Source organism: Meles meles, chromosome 1 (assembly GCF_922984935.1).
Source record: "Meles meles chromosome 1, mMelMel3.1 paternal haplotype, whole genome shotgun sequence".
NCBI lineage: Eukaryota > Metazoa > Chordata > Mammalia > Carnivora > Mustelidae > Meles > Meles meles.
In genome coordinates this window covers 110,975,412-110,995,905 of record NC_060066.1, presented here as the reverse complement: position 1 = coordinate 110,995,905, position 20,494 = coordinate 110,975,412, and the positions used below count along the sequence as shown (strand labels likewise).

The 20,494-nt window shown below is 36.6% G+C and overlaps 1 protein-coding gene across 3 annotated transcripts in view; it reads left to right on the top strand.

The window, feature by feature from the left end:
* The window catches only part of LOC123937011 (Golgi pH regulator), a 58,454-nt gene that overhangs the window by 7,002 nt on the left and 30,958 nt on the right, over window positions 1–20,494 (top strand). For all 3 annotated transcript variants that reach the window (XM_045997695.1, XM_045997526.1, XM_045997607.1), the window contains exons 2-7: window positions 1,688–1,747; window positions 2,930–3,033; window positions 7,137–7,243; window positions 7,671–7,772; window positions 14,221–14,341; window positions 15,216–15,296. In XM_045997695.1, coding sequence (XP_045853651.1) covers window positions 1,688–1,747; window positions 2,930–3,033; window positions 7,137–7,243; window positions 7,671–7,772; window positions 14,221–14,341; window positions 15,216–15,296 — 575 coding nt within the window. The remainder of the gene's footprint in view (window positions 1–1,687; window positions 1,748–2,929; window positions 3,034–7,136; window positions 7,244–7,670; window positions 7,773–14,220; window positions 14,342–15,215; window positions 15,297–20,494) is intronic.

Genomic DNA, 20,494 nt, shown 5'->3' with positions numbered 1-20,494 from the left:
ATACATATAATCCCCAAATTTGCACATGATACAAGCTTGTAGCCCTGAATTAAAACCTCCTTCAACTAAGGTATTCTCCAGAAAATGCATCCTATCTCTCTACATACCTATTTGATCTCCCTTTTCCCATATTTTACATTATGTATATATTTCTACCATTGCATGCCCCTTGTGACATTATAATTATTTAGTGTCTTCACCACTACACTTCAAGTTCCTTGAGGGCAGTGACTGTCTTACTCATCTTTGTATCCCCAGCACTTAGCACAGCACATATAGGTTATCACCAAAAAATTGAGGTTGGCTCTTCCTTAAGAACAAACCATCTTTCACCTTGGACCATTTACCTATTCAGCGAACATTAATGGAAAGCCTACCATGTGCCAGGCATTGTGCAGGGTGCTGAGAATACAGATTAATATTCAAACACCCTTGTCCTCACAGAGCTAACATCTAAGAAATTGTGTTTAAATTAGACATTACAAAACCGTGTGGCAAATGCTTTGGAAATACAAGATCGAATAGGATTATATAAAAGGAGCAACACATCTTTGAGAGGTCAATGAAGGCCTTCCAGAGGTAGTAATAATTAAGTTAAGACTTGTAGGGACTGGAGAGAAGTTCCTGTCAGAGGACAATGTCCATAGAAGTCTTTATAGGAAAGAAAGTATTGTGTCTAAAGAACCATAGGCAGTTCCGTGTGGCTGAAAATACGAATTTGGTGGACATGAGGGACACAACAAGAGGCTGGAAGAGTCTTCTAAACCATGCTCAAGAGTTTATGCTTCCTCCTAAAGTTCGTGGGAGGCATTAAAGAATTTTATTCTTAACGTTCCTAACAGAAGAAAAGAGGAGTTATGGGGCACCTGGTTGGCAAAGTTGATAGAGCATCTGACTCTTGATCTCTTTGTGGTGAGTTCGAGCCTTACAAAGGGTATAGAGATGACTTTAAAAACAAGACAAATTGTTTAAAACAAAAAAGAAAAAAAGAGGAGCTGTGTCAGAGTGTGTGCATGTGTGTATACAGAGAAGGTTCTGCTCACCAGTTAAAAAAAAAAAAAAAAAAAAAAACAGAAAACAAAAAACAGCTTTTAGAACACTGAACAGTGCTGTCATGTGCCTACCATCTGATGCCAGCTTGAACCAAAACTGACAAAGTGGGATCCTGCAATCTCTTGGCTTTACATTGTTAGGGAAACCGTTTTGTGGAGAAACTAAGAAGGCTCCATGAAAGAAAATACATTAAAAAATCCGTTTTTCTACCACTTTCCTTTTTCCTTTTTTTTTTTCTTTTTAAATTTTAACTCCTTTCCCATAAAGTTTTGTTATTCTAAATACTTGCAAGCAGGGATATAATATAAGAGGCAAGTTCCACTGGCTCCTTTTTTGTTTGCCAGCTTTTCTAGCTATAATGATCATCGTAAATTGCAGAAAAAAATATACTTTTATTTTTGCCTAATACAAACAATGTTCTAAAACATGGATAATTTCAAAAATTGATGAGCATTTTAACACCTTCTCCCAGTGTTGTGGGCTTTAATAAATAGATCTTATATAAGTGGATCTTGTCTTTAATCTTGGAAACAAGTTAATTGTCTGGTTAACAGAACTTTTATCTTAAAATAATCTGTGTTGGGCATTTCTCAAAAGATTATGTATATTGACATTTGATCTGCTTCTCCTCCAGATACTTTTCTTTGGATTTGGGTGGCTTTTCTTCATGCGCCAACTGTTTAAGGACTACGAGGTAAGAAGAGATCATTTTGGTTATACTGCTACTGTATGAATTTAGATTGTTTTAAAATGGGCAAGAATTGGGTGGCTCAGTCCACTAAGCATCCGACTCTTGGTTTCGGCTCAGGTCGTGATCTCAGGGTCAGGAAATCAAGCCCCCTGTTGGGCTCTGTACTTAGCATGGAGGCAGCTTGAGATTCTGTTTCTCCCTCTCTCCTCTTGTGCAAGTGTGCTCTCTCTCTCTGAAATAAATCTTTAAAAATAAAATAAAATGGACAAGAAAAATGCCTCTGTTCAAGAAAGGTCATGTTCACTTCCAAGGTAGGAAGTTTTAGCCAAATGAGTACTATATAATTCTTAAATTGGAGACTATGATTAGTTGACTTTAAAAAATAAATAAATAAATAATAAAGGCAGGCTCTGTGTAACCCAGGAGCAAAACTGACATGCCTTAGTAATATCAGTATAAAGAATAACAGCAGACAGTTATTTTTTTGAAGAGAATTTAATTTACAGTGTCTTATAAATGTTCCCATTTATTTGGGTATCTGACCTTCAGTGTGAATAACCTAAGTCATCCTAAGTTAATACCAAAATCTTAAGGCTGATCTGGTTCTCAAGCCAGAAGTTCATAGAAACAGCAGCCTAGACTGGACATTTCCTAATTAATCCTTATTTAGTGATAAGCTCAATGGTTGTGGACTACTTTTAGATCGTTTCCAGGATGTTCACCATTAAACCTTTCCAAGGAGTTTGGTTTGTGGTCTGAAAGAGCCCAGGATTCTAGAGTCTGCTCTGCTCGAATACTTCAAGGCCTCCCAGGGGAGGTTCCAGAACTGGTCCAAGGTCTGAAGAGTGTTGAAGAAACCCTTTTAGCACTAACCTGTGTGTGTCTGTGTGTATAACCTTTTTTAAGTCAGTGCGCATCAGGAATTCTAAGTGCTGCTTCTCGCCCTGTCACGTCAGGCTGTGCTTTAAATTCTCCATCCACAAGAGGATGATGGTCATAGTGGCCCATGATTTAGAAATACTACCTACTTCAATCTATTTCTTTAGCTCCAAGCAAGTTGTTATTATAGCCCTGTTTCCAATGACTTGAGAATTTTTTCATTAAGTTTTCTGACTTGTGACCAGTTTATTAATTCAATATTTCACGCAAGGAAATGACTTGTATTCTCTATTTGACTTTTAATAGGTTCGTCAGTATGTGGTACAGGTGATCTTCTCTGTGACTTTCGCATTCTCTTGTACCATGTTTGAGCTCATCATCTTTGAAATCTTAAAAGTATTGAACAGCAGGTGAGTGAGTACTAATCAGCCCTTCTCATGGAGAGAACTGTGTGATGAGGTGGAAGACTTACCTGAATTCCATAGCTGAAAAAAATGCACCGTGTGGTTAGTTTGGTCTCAGTCACTGTAAAAATCATAGCAAGTATGGGTCCCAATCACCTAGTAACTGGTTTGACACCAATTGTGAAATAAGAGGAAAAAAAAAAAAAGTCTGACCTAAAGGACTAAATGCTCTAATTAGCTCTAATGAGAGCTAATTGAGAGGCCTAATTGAGAATGAAGCTGTGAGAAGCGAGGTCCCAGGCTTCATGCCTAGAAGTTTTATTCTTCTCAGGCTGCTCTTTGAATCCTGCTAAGAGCCCTTCATATTGTTGTGCTAATGAAAAAAATCTCTACCTGAAAAGGTCAGAATTGCTCAGTTAGTTATGAATGGGCTTCTCTGAAGTCTGTACTCCAACTCTCACTTAAGTTACCTTTGTTGATTTCACAGATGTGGTCGAGTCTGAACTTAGTCTTCTTTAAAGCATTTTTTAAAAGCAACTCCTATTCCCCTCCAAATAACAGGCCCGTTGTTTATTAGACAGCCTGTCCAAAATATTTCTTGCTTGTTAACTGCAAGCTTGAGTTCTTTTAGACCATTGTTTGTGTGTAGAGTACATCAGCTATTCTATGTTGACTTTTGTAATTTTTTATCCCTGTATGGAAAAATCTTTTAATAAAGTGTCATTTGACTCTGTAATCAGGAATCAGTGCCAAGCTAAGCTGTATAACTTGTTCCAGACTCCTGATACTTGAGAGTTACAGAGAGATGGTGTTCTCAGATTCCTTTGAGAATCAGAGTTGATAATTAATGTCTCTTGATAAATCAAGAATTTGTAGTATGATAAAACAAGAATGTATCCTGATGCTTACTTTAACTAGTTCTTTAATAATCCAAACCTTTTTTGGATGAGCAGGATATAGATCCTATGACTATCAGGAATAGACAAGTGTTCTTTTACTTACTAATTACAAATTATTAATTACAACCAGAAACTTCCACTGCTCTCTACCCAGAGGTCAGCAAGTCATTCCGTAAGGGCCAGATAATAAACATTTTAGGCTTTGTAGATTATACGGTTTCCATCACAATTACTCAGCTGTGCTGTTGTAGAGTGAAAGCCAGCCATAAGCGATGAATAAACAAATGGGTGTGGCTGTGTTCCAATAAAATGTCACTTATAAAAGCAAGTGTCTAAATGAATGAATGAATGAATGAATGAATGCAGGTGTCTGGCAAGCCATAGTTTGCCATCCTCTAAGTAAGAAAAGAGTATGCCTCAAATATTCTAGAACCAAAATTGTTTTTGGTAGATGATGTCCCCGCCTTTTAACTCCTTTATAATTAATCCATAGAGTAAGACACATAACTCAGTTACTTTGATATTTATTTCTTAAATAGTTAACCTTAAAGAATATAGGAAGTTGCATTACTAAAATCTGGTTGTGGTTTGGGTGCTTTTTGGGGGGTTGGGTTTGTATAGACTGAGACACATTCAGTTACACCTATTTCTTTTATACTAACACGTGGCCCTACTATACAACAGAAGTACGGGCCTTGATCATGTGTTATTTTGGTGCACTGACTTCATTCAGAATAGTTCTCAAAGAAGAATCTCGGTCCTAACAAAGAGTTAGGACACCTCTGAGCAGTTTGACACCTCTGAGCAGAAATGCTGTGGCCTCCTACTTAGATATATAATCTTGTTAGGATCCTTAATTTTCTCAAGAGAATGTCATTTACTTTCAGCTTAAAAAAAAAAAAGTTAAAATACGTGTTCGTTTTTAATTGGCAATATGGGTCACACTTGTCATTTCAAACCCACCGCCTCCCAGTATCTTTTAGAAATTTAGCTGAAATACTAAGTACAGTTGCCTAGAAAATGTGTAGCTTATTTGTTTCTCTAGATATTCTAAAATGGGTTAATCCAGAGAAATAAAAAGCTATCTATAGATCTAGACTAAATGGTATTGGCTTTTTGTAGCGCAGCTTTTAATGAATAGCTCTTTGTTTTATGATGCCTTCCACCTGTATTGGGGGAAACAGTAAAAAACCACCCTCTGAAACTCATTTTGATGCTTCTCTTCAAAGGATATTGTTGAAGACCTTGTTAATCGCCTTCACATTTCTTCTTTAGGAAATATTTGGAGTAATTTCATTATGGTCTTGGTAATACTTCAGTAATAGTAAATCAGTAATAATTACACTTCCTTGAAGCAGTTGGTTTCCTATAACACTGTCATTTCCTTAACTGATCAAATTTTCTATTTCACATCAAACATTAGAAACTTCAAGCTAAATTTTTGATCCATTGATATCATGTTTCTAGAGCTCTGTGGTGTGCATTTTCATAATAGTCATCAGCCCTGGACTTCTTTTATACCTATCTTTTCTCTTGTTTTTCCTTTCTTTTCCTACTTTCTTACAGTTTATTTCATTATCCTATACTTTATATATCTTCATAAGCCACTTAACCACTTAACTCTTTGAAACAAGGCCCAAGTGTAAGTTTAAAATTAACAAATACAAAAGACACGGTCAAGAAAGTGAACAGACTCCCCAAGAATGGGAAGACATTTTTGTAAATTACTTACTTGATAAGAGATGTCTATCTAGTATATATGAAGAACTCTTACTAGTTCAACAATAAAAAGACAACACATTGAAAAATGGGTAAAGGATCTAACGAGGCATTCCTCCAAATAAGAGACACGTATGCCAATAAGCGTATGAAAAGATGCTCAGCATCATCAGTCGTTTGCAGGGAAATGGCAGTCAAAATCATGATGAGATACCACTTGACACCCATGAAGATGGCTATAATCAAAGACAGTAACAAGTGTGAACAAAGCAGTGCAGAATTTGGAACCTTCCTATACTACTGGGGAGAATGTAAACTGGTGCAGCCACTGGGAAATAGCGGCAGTCCTCAAAAAATTAAATAGTTATCATATGACCCAGCAATTCCACTCCTGGGTACATACCTAAAGAGAAATGAAACATATCCACACAAAAGTTCATACCCAAGTGTTCAAGCATCGCTGTTCATAATAGGTTAAAAGTGAAACAATCCAAATGTTCAGCAACTATGAGTGGATAAACAAAATGTGGCATATCTATACAATTGAATGAATATTATTTAGCTATAAATAAGAATGAAGTACCTTGAAAACATTATGCTAAGTGGAAGAAGCCAGACATAAGATGACATGTATAGGCAAATCCATAGAGACAGAAAGTAGATTGGGGTTTCCCAGGGCTGGGCCAGTGAGGAGAAAAGGAGAGCAAATGGGAACAGTTTCACTATGGAGTGAGGAAAAATGCCCTAAAATGTATTGTGATGGTTGCACAACTTTATGAATATACGAAAACCATTGAATTGTACACCTTAAATGGTGTACAATAAATCTCAATAGAAGTGTTATTTATCTCAATAAAATTGTTATTTAAAAAAAAAGTCCACGGTCAGGGGTTGGACAAAATTGGTGAAGGGGAGTGGGAGATACCGGCTTCTAGTTATGGAATGCATAAGTCATGGGAATAAAAGCCATAGCATCAAAAATAAAAGTCCTAAAAATATTGTAATCAATTCACAAAATACAGTTCATAAGCATTAATAAAAGTAGTCATGCATATCAAATGTTTATATTGAAGATGCAAAAGAAATATTTAAGTCTTTATAGCACATTACTATTTATAGCGATTACTATTAACATTTATTTTCTTTTAATTATGAGACTCCCAGTGATAAATGAAACAATAGTCATTTTCTACCAGTAATAGTATATGTTGATATGTTATTATACACTGCCTATGAATATAACTAGAGCATTTCCATTCTCATTTAAATAAGTAAAATTCTTAAAAGTTAGGATGTTCATATATACTTTCCAGGACTCTATTATAATATATTCTTTAACCTCTATAAAGAAGCAGACAGTAACAGCCTACTTGACTAATTGGATGGGATATATTCAGTATTGAGTTCAGAGTAAGAAATCTTTAAGACTAAAGAGAGTGAAAGTTGCTGCCTTCTTCCCCTCCTAGTGATATTCTTTAATATTTATTTCAGTTCCCGTTATTTTCACTGGAAAATGAACCTGTGTGTAATCCTTCTGATCCTGGTTTTCATGGTGCCTTTTTACATTGGCTATTTTATTGTGAGCAACATCCGACTATGTGAGTATTTGTAAACGTGAGTATTTTACCCTCTCGTGTCAGCACATAGATTGAGATGAGGATTTGTGGGGATTGAGGCTGTGGAGAGATTCATTTCTACGTTACTTTCAGTAGCGACTGTTATTTAGGGATGCCTCACATGCAGCATCTTAAGAAGTTTGGCACAAAGTCAATGTTGACTGATTAGACAATTTGTGCTGCTACAGCTGTATTTCTATTTCCGCTATAGTATCTCCCTTAACCCACATCTTAATTTCAGCCAAATTCCTCTTACAGTGATTAGGATGCTTTCTCTAAAAACTTTTTTTCCATCACTCCTTTGTCAAGTGAACAAGCCAGCCAAATATTAGTATGATTCCATATCTGTAAGTAGAGCAAGATCTTTAATAGATCTGTTTTACCTTACTGTCTTTCTCCTCTTTCCTAGTACATAAACAGCGTCTGCTCTTCTCCTGTCTCCTGTGGCTGACCTTCATGTACTTCTTCTGGAAACTGGGAGATCCATTTCCCATTCTCAGCCCAAAACATGGTGAATATATATGTGGTGGGGAGAAGGAAATAATTGTTTATCATTTCCTAATTTTAAAAAACAACTATTTTTAAACTTCTGATTGTGGGAAGTATAGCAAATTATTTCTCTAAAAACAGTATGGTTTTGTTTTATTTATTATTATTTTTTTAACAGTATGGTTTTAAACTGAATTTCCCTTCATCCTAGGAAATATCAAATACTGGCTTTGGAAACTACTTCTGTGATTTTAGAGCAGGAGTTTTTGACCTTCAGTTAGTGAATGAACTTCAAGAGAGTAAGGGGTGGGGAAAGTTGTCTTTATATTTAAAATTCCTGTTATTGTTTGTAGAATTATCAGGAAATATTTGTATGTATATTTGGAGCTGAAGTATCCACAAGCTTTTATTAGATTCCCAAAGAGGTCAGTGACCCAAAAGATAAATGACCACTGCTCAAGTAATGATAAATACTGTCTTTAGGGACTATATGTATTTTAGGAAAAAGCAGTGACATAAAACATTCAAAATTAGTGGATAAAGAAAAGCTTTCTAGGTATCAGTGTCTCTCCTTACATAATAAAGTTCATTTAAATACAAGAGCAGGAGCACCTGGCTGACTCAGTTGGTAGAACATGCAACTCTTGATCTTGGGGTCATGAGTTCGAGCCCCTTCTTGGGTGTAGAGATTACATAAATAAAACTTAACAAAATCTTCAAATACGAGAGCAGATCATAGAGCCCTAATTTCTGTGCTAAAAACCATAAACAATAATCTGTCATCGAATAGTCCTTCCAGAACTACTTCAGAAATATATACATGAATATAGGTATAGATCTATATGCCACCTGTAATGAATATATTGGCACTTTGATACTGGAGGTTTAAAAAAAATACACATTTGTTCATTTCACTGTCCCGCTATGTCAGGATTCTTATAGCAGAAAACAGAATCTGCTCTAACAAATTTAAAGCAGAAAGTGATTTATTTCAGGGTATTAGGGAGTTAATAGGATTTTTAGGAAAGCAAGATGTCAAATTTAAATGCTGCATAGTGAAGAGTAACATTCAACCATACCACAATAGTCACTGGAGAAAACCTCACTGAAGTTGTCACTACCACTGGGGACCTGTGACATCAGGGATCAGATAGTAGGATTGCTGCAGTCCCAAATGCTGTCCACACTCCCATGTTATTCACTTCTGCCTCTGAGGTCTCACATGGGCATGTGACTTTGATACGACCTAGGTACATTCAGAACCTTAGTTTCAAGGAAATCTGGGAAAGAATATTTGGCTTTCCAGATTCCATAATACAAGAAGACATGCCTGAAAGGCATTGGAGTAAATGTTGAGTAAACCAGTGTCTAGAACCTACCATGAATCCATCTGTGTCTACTCCTTGCCTATAGCAGGGATCTGGAGGAAAGAGGTTATAAGATTGTGCTGCAGGAGGATCAGAGAAAATGCACAGTTTTAAAAAGCATATACAGGGGTGCCTGGGTGGCTCTCAATCAGTTAAGTATCTGCCTTCAGCTCAGGTCATGATGTCAGGGTCCTGGGATCAAGTTTCTAGAGCTATTCTCAGGACATTCCTTCACCTTTTGTTTTTTCTAGAAAATACCTATTCTTGCAATATTCAACTCTTGTCCATTCTAGATTTTTCTGGCCATCATGAAGATACTAATTGCTCCCACCTAGTGTACTTATATCACCTATAACAATTATAATTACTTGTTACCTTTTCTGACTTCCTCATTAACTCACGAGCCTCCTGAGGACCCTGGGGTCAAAAACTACATCTTACTTATCTTTCTATCCCCAGTGTCTAGAGTGGAACCTAGCACATAAATGTTTAATGCATGTTTATTGAATCAGTGAATAAAAAAAAAAAAATCTTAGTCTCTTCAAGATACTAAATGAGTCTAAGAATGTAACACTCTGGATAGGATTTTAGGATTTGCTAATATGATTAGCATGCACATGTCCATATAGGGAAAGATTTGGAGTACAGAGGCCCTGACAATATAGCTCTCCTATAAACTATTTCAACTAAGCCCAAGAGAGAGAAATTTGTGATATCAAAAATGAGGGACAAGAATTATAAAAAGACCCTATGGCTGCTTTCAATAATAGCACAAGCTAACACGCAGCCCAAAGACAAGACTCTGGTGTCTGTCTCCAGCTTTCTTCTTATGAGCAGTCAGTTCACACGACCGGTGTAGCCAGACCGTGCCTGAGGGGAGATGAAGACCATCACATCTTTGGTATCTTTCTTTTTTTTCAAAATTCTGTAGAGATATCCTAAAGAAGACACTAGCAGGAAGAGCTAGGGAAATAGTTTCTATTTTAGTTTTCCTTTGTGCTCCAGGAAATAAGCATGTTGGTTTTATGTCCAGTGTCTTATTCATTTGACTAAAAGAAGGAAGTAGGAAGAACAGTTTAGGCAATGGATAAGAAGCAGCCAGGCTTACCCTGCCATCTTAGAGCTTTTCTAGGACAATCCCAACACCAGTATGATTTATTACTGTAGAGACCACAAAAAGACTGCAGAACCCCATCCTTAGCTATAATGAGAAGATGTCTATGGAAATACTCCTTGTGCAGTACCTGAACCAAGGAAGATGAGAAGGCATTCCGTACTGGGAAGGAGTAAAGGAGGCTAAGAAGGTTTATGAAGTGCACAAAAAAATTAAAAATAAATAATAAATAAAAAGTGTATGAAGCTAGAAAGAATCTGTGGGAGCAAATGGCAACAGTGAGATGGTTTTCCGCATGCTACTTCATCCACCTGACTTTACACTTACTAGCTAGAAAGCAAGTAACAAATGACCTTAACTTTATAGAAATGCTAAGATTATGTAGATCCTATCTTCAAAGTACTTTAGACCAGGAAAAGATATTTAATAATGGGACACCACCTTAAAGGGAATAAAAGTGAGGGGGCATTTTTCTAGTTTTTTATATTCAATAACCTACATTAATCCCTTGATTTTTTTTTTGTTGTTGTTGTTGTTACTGGATAATTTTATATCTACAGTCAGTAAACATTTGCTGAACACCTTCCCTGTGCCAGACAGTAAGAAAATCAAAGATCAGTAAGACATGATTCCTTCCTGTAAAGAGGATGTAAAGAGATATGTGGGAAGTAGAATCGACAGAATTTGGATAAGGATTTAGTCATTCATATAACATTCCACAAATATTTTTTGAATACCTAGTTTTATTTTAAGTGCTGGAGATACAAACATGAATGAAACAAACTTGGTTTCTGCCCTCGTGAAACTTACCTTCTGGCAGGGAGGACTGAACAGTAAATATATAAACAAATAATTGCCTGTTGTGATTATTACCAAGGAGCAAACGGGTTACTGTGGTAGACAACAATGTAGATAAGGATGTCAAATTAGATGCGAGTGGTTAGAGTCAGCCTTTATGAGGAAGTATTTAAGCTGAGATTTAAAAGGCAAGACCAAAGCTAGACCCAGCAAGAAGGCAGAAGAGACATCATGTAAAGCCCTGAGGTTAAAAAAAAAAAAAAAAAAAAAAAAAGACTGGTATATTCAAGGGGGAGCAAGAGGCAGAATGGAGACTAGTGGTATAGACTTCTCTATTTTGGTGACTAGATAGTTGATGTCATTTTCAAGAATAGGTAGTGCAGAAGAAGGAAGATAATTCAAACTTGGCATATGTTGAATTTGAGTTGCCTATGCACATCCAAGTGATATTCAGCAAGCAGTTGGATACAAAAGTTGGCAACTTAGGAGGAAGGTATGGATTTATTAGTCCTTATGGAAATAACTCCAGGAATCAAAAAAATTGGGCACCATCAGCTAAAAGCCATTGGATGAACCTGGGAAAACAGCCAAGATCACCCATGGAAAATGTATTGAGTGAAATGAAACAGGATCGGGCCCATTCTGAGCAGAGAAGACCCAAGAAAATAACAGCTAGAGAAGTTAAAAGATAACTGAGAGAAATGGTATAAAAGCCAAGAAAGTAAAATAATTTTAAATAACAATGATTCAGTTGCCTGGCTAGCTCAGTTAGTAGAGCATGAGACTAAGCAGCAATGATTAATGTCATGAAAAATCGAATAAAGCATGGATTGGAAAATGTCACTGAATTTTACAACCAGAAGAAAATTCATGACCATATTATAGTAATGGTGAAGAGCATAGGTTGTAGAGCTACACTGCTTGTTTTTGAATCCTAACTCTGCCACTAGCTGTGTCGCCTTGACTAAGGTACTTACCCTCTCAGTGCTTCTGTTTCATCATCTGTAAAGTGAGGTTTTCCATAATACTGCCTCATAGGGCTGTCATGAGGAGTAAATGAGTTAATACTGCTTCAAACAGTTCCTGGTACATAACAGGCATTGATGAATGTTGCTCTACTATTGCCATTATGATTATTAGTGAAAGCAATTTTCTTCAGGTAGGAGAACGGAATGGAAGCCGAATGGCAGCCAGTTGAAGAATAAATGGAGGTGAAGAAGAGGTGATAGTAAGTGTGAGTTCCTTTCAAAAAGTTTGGCTTTTATAGGGGAAATAGAGGATTGGCGACTAGAGATAAACTCAAGGCTAAGGACAGACTTTCTTAGGAAGGAGACTTGAAACTGAAGGAAAAGAACAGCCAGGAAGGAAATATTGACGATAGAGAGGACAGGGTGATGGAACAAGAGTCTGGAGGCAGTAGAAAGGAAGTAAGATCAAAGCATAGGTAGAGAAGTCTTAGCTTTGCACACTGTCTCGTTTGAGGGGGACAAGTTGGGAGGATGATTGCAGATGTGAATATAGTAGAAGGAAGTATATATCTAATAACTTCTATAATAGGGGCATTAGCTACCGAGAACAAGGATTGGGAAAATGAATTCAAGATTTTCTGCTGGATGGGAGTGATGCAACATCTGGTGGCTCAGGCAGATACATGTCTGACTCTTGGTTTCAGCTCAGGTCATGAGCTCAGTGAGATCCTGTGAGATCAAGTCCAGTATCAGGCTCTGCACTCAGTGGGGAGTCTGCTTGAGGTTCTGTCACCCCCTCTCCCTCTGCCCCTCCCCATCATGTGCTTGTGCACTCTCTCTCTCTCTAAAATAAAAAATGTTTTTAATTTAATTAATTTATTTATTTGAGAGAGAGAACAGAGAGAGAAGGAGAAAAGACTCCCCTCTGAGCAGGGAACCGACATGGCGCTGGATCCAGGACCCCGAGATCATGACCTGAGCTATAGGCAGATGCTTAACTAACTGAGTCACCAAGGCACCCCTAAAGTAAATTTTTTTTTTTTTTTAAGATTTAGTCTGCTGAGGGAATTGGGAAGAAGTGGCTAACCAAGGGCAGAAGAATTCCTCAGTAGTATCGTAAGCTCTGTTAAGACTAGAGACCATAAATCTGTAATGGCACCAATATCACAATGCACTCTAGCTGTTTTAGCAGCTCAGTCGTGGGCACAGGGAAGATGGAGTGTTAGATTGATCCAAGATAGGGAGTTTTCAGGATCAGCGCTAAAGAAAGACAGTCAGGACAGTATCCTAATGAGAGAAGTTGAAGCAAGCAAGCTTGGAGCTTAGACTCTGTGAAGAAGGAAATGGAAGGTAGGAGAAAGAGGTCACAAAGAGCTCTAAAATGGTGTAGTGGAAGCACAAGAGCAGGAGGACCAGAATATTGGAATTTCGGTTTCAAAGCCAACAAGATTCCTGAATGGCAGCTCTGGTGTTAGGCCAGAGTGAATAATGCTCAAGTGGATTCGATCCTTGAAATAGGAAGGGAAAACAGAAGTAGTTTTGTTCTGCGATTCCAAGCTTCCTGGCTTATTCTTCAGCATTGCTTTCTCTCACTTATCCCAAATATCCACGGCATTTATTTTAACTACTAATTATCAGCATTCTCAAATAATTAGAAACAGTTGATAATTAGAATACAACTGATAATCTAAAACTCACGTATCTGCCTTTAAGATACTCATGTATAAATTCAGCTCATCTGTGAGATACCTTATGTGTTTATGGACAAAAATGAGTACTACATAAACTTATAAGACTTAAGAGCTTATTATGACCTCAGGGGGAAGTGCATATCTTGATGGTAAGTATCGTGGAAAGTGTTACCTGGTATTTCTACTTTTCCAGCAGATTTATTTCCCTAACATTATTCTGCCAAAGCTTTTACTACTAAAAGTGCTTTGCTAGAGTTCACACTACCTTAAGTCAAAAAGTATTATCTGCAAATATTATTTTAGTATTACCATCGCCCAGCAATAGAGATGATTCTGGAATCATATGGGATAGGAGGAAAATCCGTAGACTTTTATATATTTATTATGGAAGATCTACATATTGATAATTGAATTTTTAAATTTAATATTGATAATAAAATTTTGCTCATTTAAGTTGTATGTAATGGTTGAGGTTTTCTGTCATTTTTCCCCTTGCAATGCCATTTTATCTTTATCACTTTGATGTTTTTAGGGATTTTGTCCATAGAACAGCTCATCAGCCGGGTAGGTGTGATTGGTGTGACTCTCATGGCTCTTCTTTCTGGATTTGGTGCTGTCAACTGCCCGTACACGTACATGTCCTATTTCCTCAGGTAAAAAGAACTTGTCTCTTTTTTTTTTTTCTATTACTTCATGAATATATATGTCCTAGCATGCCATCATCATTAATACTTAAATATGAGATCTGTGACACTGATTTTTTAATTCTTTCCCTCTGTCCTTAAAGGCATTGTCCTAGGAATCTCTCCAAATAAATAATCTTATCACTTATATTATTTGCCCTTTGTTTGTCCTACATTCACTTATTTTTAAAATGGTTATTTTGGGGCACCTGAGTAACTCAGTTGGTTGAGTGTCCCACTCTTAATTTCGGCTCAGGATATGATCTTGGGGTTGTGAGACTGAGATTGAGCCACACATTGGGCTCTGCACTTAGCAGAGAATCTGCTTGAGATCCTCCCTCTCCTTTTTCCCCCACTCATAGGCATACACTACTCACTCTCTCTCTCTCTCTCTCTAAAATAAATAAATCTTTTTAAAAATGGTGATTTCAGTCAGATTCTCTTTACTTCCTCTTACACTTTTTAAAGGCACATTTCTCATGCAATGTGAGCTAATCGCCACTTCAGTAAATCAGTTCCTCCTAGAAGTAGGATGGTAGAAGGCAATGCCAAGTTGTAAGAGTGCTTACATGTGCATCATAAATGTCATTGGATCAAAGCTAAGAAAGACTATAAGAGAGCCAGTTACCTTCCACTGCCCTGAGACTGCACAACTTTTAGCTATATAAAAAAAAATGACAGCAAAAGCATTTTTGCTTTTTATAGTCATTTTAGTATTCTCTAGAAAAAGGTCCTTGAATTACTGGGTAACAACTAAGGTTTATGTGTTTCTCCAGCTGCCTTGTATTTGTTATGCCCAAGGATGGGATCCCCAAACATTGCTAACAGTTTGTGCCTATTATAGAAATGTGACTGATGCAGATATTCTAGCCCTGGAACGGCGTCTGCTCCAAACCATGGATATGATCATCAGCAAAAAGAAAAGGTAAGATATCAGCACATTAAAAAACTTGTACTCCTAGAATTTCTCGACAAGAAATGTGACTATGAATTGGGGCTAACAGGGAATTTCATCTTACATATTGTTGTAATAAATTAAGGTACCATCAAATACTTAATGTCTAGTCTTGCATGAAAGAAATTTTCAAATTCCACTTATTTCCTGACTTTAGATAAATTCTCCTGAGACTAGCTATTAATATAATGTTTACATTTGAAGGTATTCTGCGTTGGATGCTCTAAAAGTCTATTGTCCTACATTTTTATAAACTTTTGCATGCCTGATTTCAATCTTTTCAACTTCCTTTTCTCCAACCACTTTGAAAAATCCTTCAAGTCTTCTAGCTGTTGTCATTTTATCATTTAAGAAGCACTTTTACAATGCTTTAGAAATGCTAAAGTGGCATTTCTAGAAATCTATATCACAGTGAGTCACAGCCTAGGCTGTACACTCAGACTGTCTGAATTTGAATCCTTGGCCCACAATTCACAGTGTGGCCTTGAGGTGTTACTTTAGTCTTGGTTTCCTCATCTATAAAATGGAAATAATGAGTTGACATGTAGAACTCTTAGAACAGTGAACCACACAGAGCTGAGGAATACTATTGAACTTACTAATAGTCTCTGGAGGACAGTCATTAGGTTTTAGTGTTTTGTCTTCATTTATTCATTCATGTATTTTCATTCTCTTAATAGTTATAGGAAGCCTAGTTTATGCTAGGTACTGCACTAAATGCTGAACTCATAGAAATAGAATGAGGACAAGATAAGTTACTGGGCAGGTGCCTGAGTGGCTCAGTTGGTTAAGTGCCTGGCTTCGGTTCAGGTCATGATCCCAGGGTCCTGGGATCAAGCCCTGAGGCATTAAGCTCCCAGCTTTGTAGGGAACCTGCTTCTTCCTCTGCCTCTGCCTTTCCCCACCCCCCAACTTGGGTTCTTTCTTGTGTGAGCTCCCTCTCTCTGTCTCTGTAACAAATAAAATCTTTCTTAAAAAGAGATAAGTTACTGACTTCACGAAGCTCATTAGTCTACTGTCTTTTTTAAAGCTCTGTTACCCAAATAAAAACAATGACATAGAGGTTTTAAATTACATGAGTGTTTCTGCATTTCATGTTTTGTCTTTCAACATTTTTCTATAGTAAGACCCAGAGTCACATCAAAGAAGGCTTAATATAAGAGACTTTAGAATGATAAAGAGGGCCTGATTTACCAGCTCATTATTGATCTCCATTTCTGTACATCTGTACTAGAGTATTGATTCACATGTTGTGTGTTGTATAGACATTTATTCTTTGCATTTTGTTCACATTGATTCTGTACAGTTTATTTTACATAAAAATGTAAATTTTGATTTAAAAAACATAACAGTAAAAGCATTATTCAATATTGAAAGATGATTATTAAGGAATACTATTTTTGTTCCTGTGATTGTTCTCCCATATACTATACTTCTTTCATTCATATGGAGAGATGAAAATAATGACCCATGTCAATTGTGGATGTACACTTTATTTAAGATTTATTTGAGAGAGAGGGTGCGAGTGCACGAGTAGGCAGGAGGAGGAGAGGGAGAAGCAGGCTTTCTGCTGAGCAGGGAGCCCCTCATGGGCTCCATCCCAGGACCTGAACTGAAGGCTTGTTGAACCAACTGAACCATCCAGGCATCCTCCATACTGTTTTCCACAGTCAATGTACTAGTTTGCATCCCCACCAATAGTGCACAAGGGTTCCCTTTTCTTCCACATCCATGCCAACACTTGTTATTCTTGTCTTTTTTTATTGTATCCATTCTGACTGGCATGAGGTGATTTCTCATTGTGGTTTTGTTTTGCACTTACCTGATTGGTGATGTTGAGCATCTTCTCATGTATCTGTTAGGCATCTGTATGTCTTCTTTAGAATAATGTCTGTTCAGGTCCTCTGCCTACTTTTAATCAGATTGTCTTTTTGGTGTTGAGTCGTATAAGTTCCTTATACATTTTGGATATTAACCCCTTCTTGGATACATAATTTGCAAATATCTTCTGCCATTCAGTAGGTTGTCTTTTTGTTTTACTGGTTTCCTTCGCTGTGCAAAAGCTTTCTATTTTAATGTTGTCCCAATAGTTTTTTCTTACATTTGTTTCCCTCAACAGAGGAGACATATCCAGAAAAATATTTCTAAAGTTAATGTCCAAGAGATTACCACTGGTGTTTTCTTCTAGGAATTTTATGGTTTCAGGTCTCACATTTAGGTCTTAATCCATTTTGAGTTTATTTTTACATATAGTGTGAGAAGGTGGTCCAGCTGCATTCTCATGTAGCTGTCAGGTTTTCCCAGCACCATTTATCTAAGAGACTGTCCTTTCCCTTTGTATATTCTTGCCTCCTTTGTTATAGATTGAGTATGTAAGTGTGGATTTGTTTCTGGGCTTTCTGTTTCGTTCCATTGATCCATATTGTTTTTGATTACTGTAGCTTTGTAGTACATCTGGAACTCCAGGACTGTGATACCTCCAGTTTTGTTCTTCCTTCTCAAGATTGACTTGGATATCTGGGGTCTTCTGTGGTTCAATACAAATTTTTGTACAATTTTTCTAGTTCTATGAGAAAGGCTATTGATATTTGACAGGGATTGCATTGAATCTGTACATTGCCTTGGGTAGTATGGACATTTTAATAATATAAATTCTTCCAATCAATGAACATGGAATATCTTTATATTTGTTTGTCTTCTTCAATGTGTTTTATCAGTATTTTATAGGTTTCAGAGTACAGGTCTTTTACTGCCTAGGTATTTTGTTCATTTTTGGTGCAGTTATAAATGGGACTGTATTTTTTTTCTTTCTGGAAATAATTTATTTCTTTTTTATGATTTTGGATGCCTTTCATTTTTTCTTGTCAGATTGTTGCAGCTAGGATTTATAATAGTGTGCTGAATAAAAGCGGTAAGAATGGACATCCTTGTTTTTTTCCTGAACTGAGAGGGAAAGCTCTCAGTTTTTCACCATTGAGTATGAGATTAGCTGTGGGTTTTTCATATAGGTCCTTTTTTATGTTGAGATATATTCTTTCTGAACCCACTTTGTTGAGAGTTTTTATGATCAAATACTGAGTTTTGTCAAAGGCTTTTCTATTGGGATGGATATATGGGGCTCTTTTTTTTTTTTTTTAAGATTTTATTTATTTATTTGACAGAGAGATCACAAGTAGGCAAAGAGGCCGGCAGAGAGAGAGGGAAAAGCAGGCTCCCTGTTGAGCAGAGAGCCCGATGCGGGGCTCGATCTCAGGACACTGAGATTGTGACCTTAGCTGAAGGCAGAGGCTTAACCCACTGAGCCACCCAGGCACCCCTATTTTTAGTCCTTCATTTTGTTGATGTGATGTATCATGTTGTTTTTGTTTATACTAAACCATCCTTGTATCTCTGGAGTAATTCCCATTTCATTGTGGTAAATGATCCTTTTAATATAGTCTTGAATTGAGTTTGCTAATATTTTGTTGAGGATTTTTGCATCTATGTTCATTGGGAGTACTGACCTATAGTTTTGTCTTTCTGTTGTGTCTTTGGTTGATTTTGGTATCAAGGTAATGCTGGTTTCATAGAATGAATTTCTTCCCCTTCTATTTTTTGGACCGTTTGAGGAGAATAAATATTAACTCTTCTTTGAATATTTGGTAGAATTCACCTGTGATTCTGTCTGGTCTTGGACTTTTGCTTATTGGGAGTTTTTTTTATTACTGATTCAATTTTGTTGCTAGTAATTGGTCTGTTCAGATTTTCTATTTCTTCCTGATTTGGTTTTGGTATGTTTGTATTGTATTTGGTATGTTTCTGGAATTTATCCATTTCTTCTAGGTTGTCGCATTTGTTGGCATATAATTTTTTGTAGTGGTCTCATAATTCTTTGTATTTCTGTGGTGTCAATTGTTGTTTCTTCTCTTTTATTCTGGTTTTATTTATTTGGGTCCTGTCTGTCTGTCTGTCTGTCTCTCTCTCTCTCTCTTTTTCATGATGAATCTGACTAAAGGTTTATCAATTTTATTACCTTTTCAAAGAACCAACTCTGGGTTTCATTGATCTTTCTATTTTCTTTTTTTAGAGTCTATTTTATTTATTTCTGCCTGGTCTTTATTACTTCCTTCCTTCTGCTAAGTTTGGGCTTTGTTTGTTCTTTCTCTAGTTCATTTAGTTATAAGGTTAAATAAAGTGTTTGAGATTTTTCTTATTTCTTGAGATAGGCATGTATTGCTATAAATTTCCCTTTTAGAATTGTTTTTGTTGCATCTGAAAGATTTTGGATGATTGTTTTTCCACTTTCATTTGTCTCTCTATATTTTTTATTTCCTCTCTGATTTCTTCATTGACCTATTGGTTGGTTAGGAGCATATTTAGCCTCTATGTGTTTGTGTTTTTTCCAGTTGCTTTCTTGTGTTTGATATCTTGTTTCATATCATTGCAGTCAGAAAAGATGCATAGTATGATTTCAGTCTTTTTTAAATTTATTGAGACTTGTTTTGTGGCCCATATGTGATCTGTCCTGGAGAATGTTCCATGTCCACTTGAAAAACGTGTATTCAGCTGTTTTGGGGGTGGAATGTTCTGTATGTATCTATTAAGTCCATCTGGTCTAGTTCAGAGATGCTATTTCCTTATTGATTTTTGGCCCAGATATTCTCTTCATTGATGTAAGTGGGGTATTAAAGTTCTCTACTATTATTGTGTTACTGTCAATTTCTCCATTTATGTCTGTTAACATTTGTATTACGTACTTACATACTCTAATGTTGTGTGCAAAGATATTTACAGTTATTATATCCTCTTGTTGGATTGATTTCTTTATCATTACATAATGCCCTTCTGTGTCTCTTTGTTATAGAGTCTGCTTTGTCTGATAATTACTGCTTCCCTGATCCCCTCCTCACCACGCCTCACCCCACTTTCCTTTGCATGGAATATGTTTTCCAGCCCTTCATTCTCAGTCTGTATGTGTCTTTGGATCAGAAGTAAGCCTCTTGTAGGTAGCATACAGATGGGTCTTGTTTTATCACCCATTCAGTCATTTTATGTCTTTTGATTAGAGCATTTACACCATTTTCATTTTAAAGTAATTATTGATCGGTATGTACTTGTTGCCATTTTGTTCATTGTTTTCTGGCTATTTTTGTAGTTACTCTGTTCCTTTTCTTGCTCTCTCTTGCTAT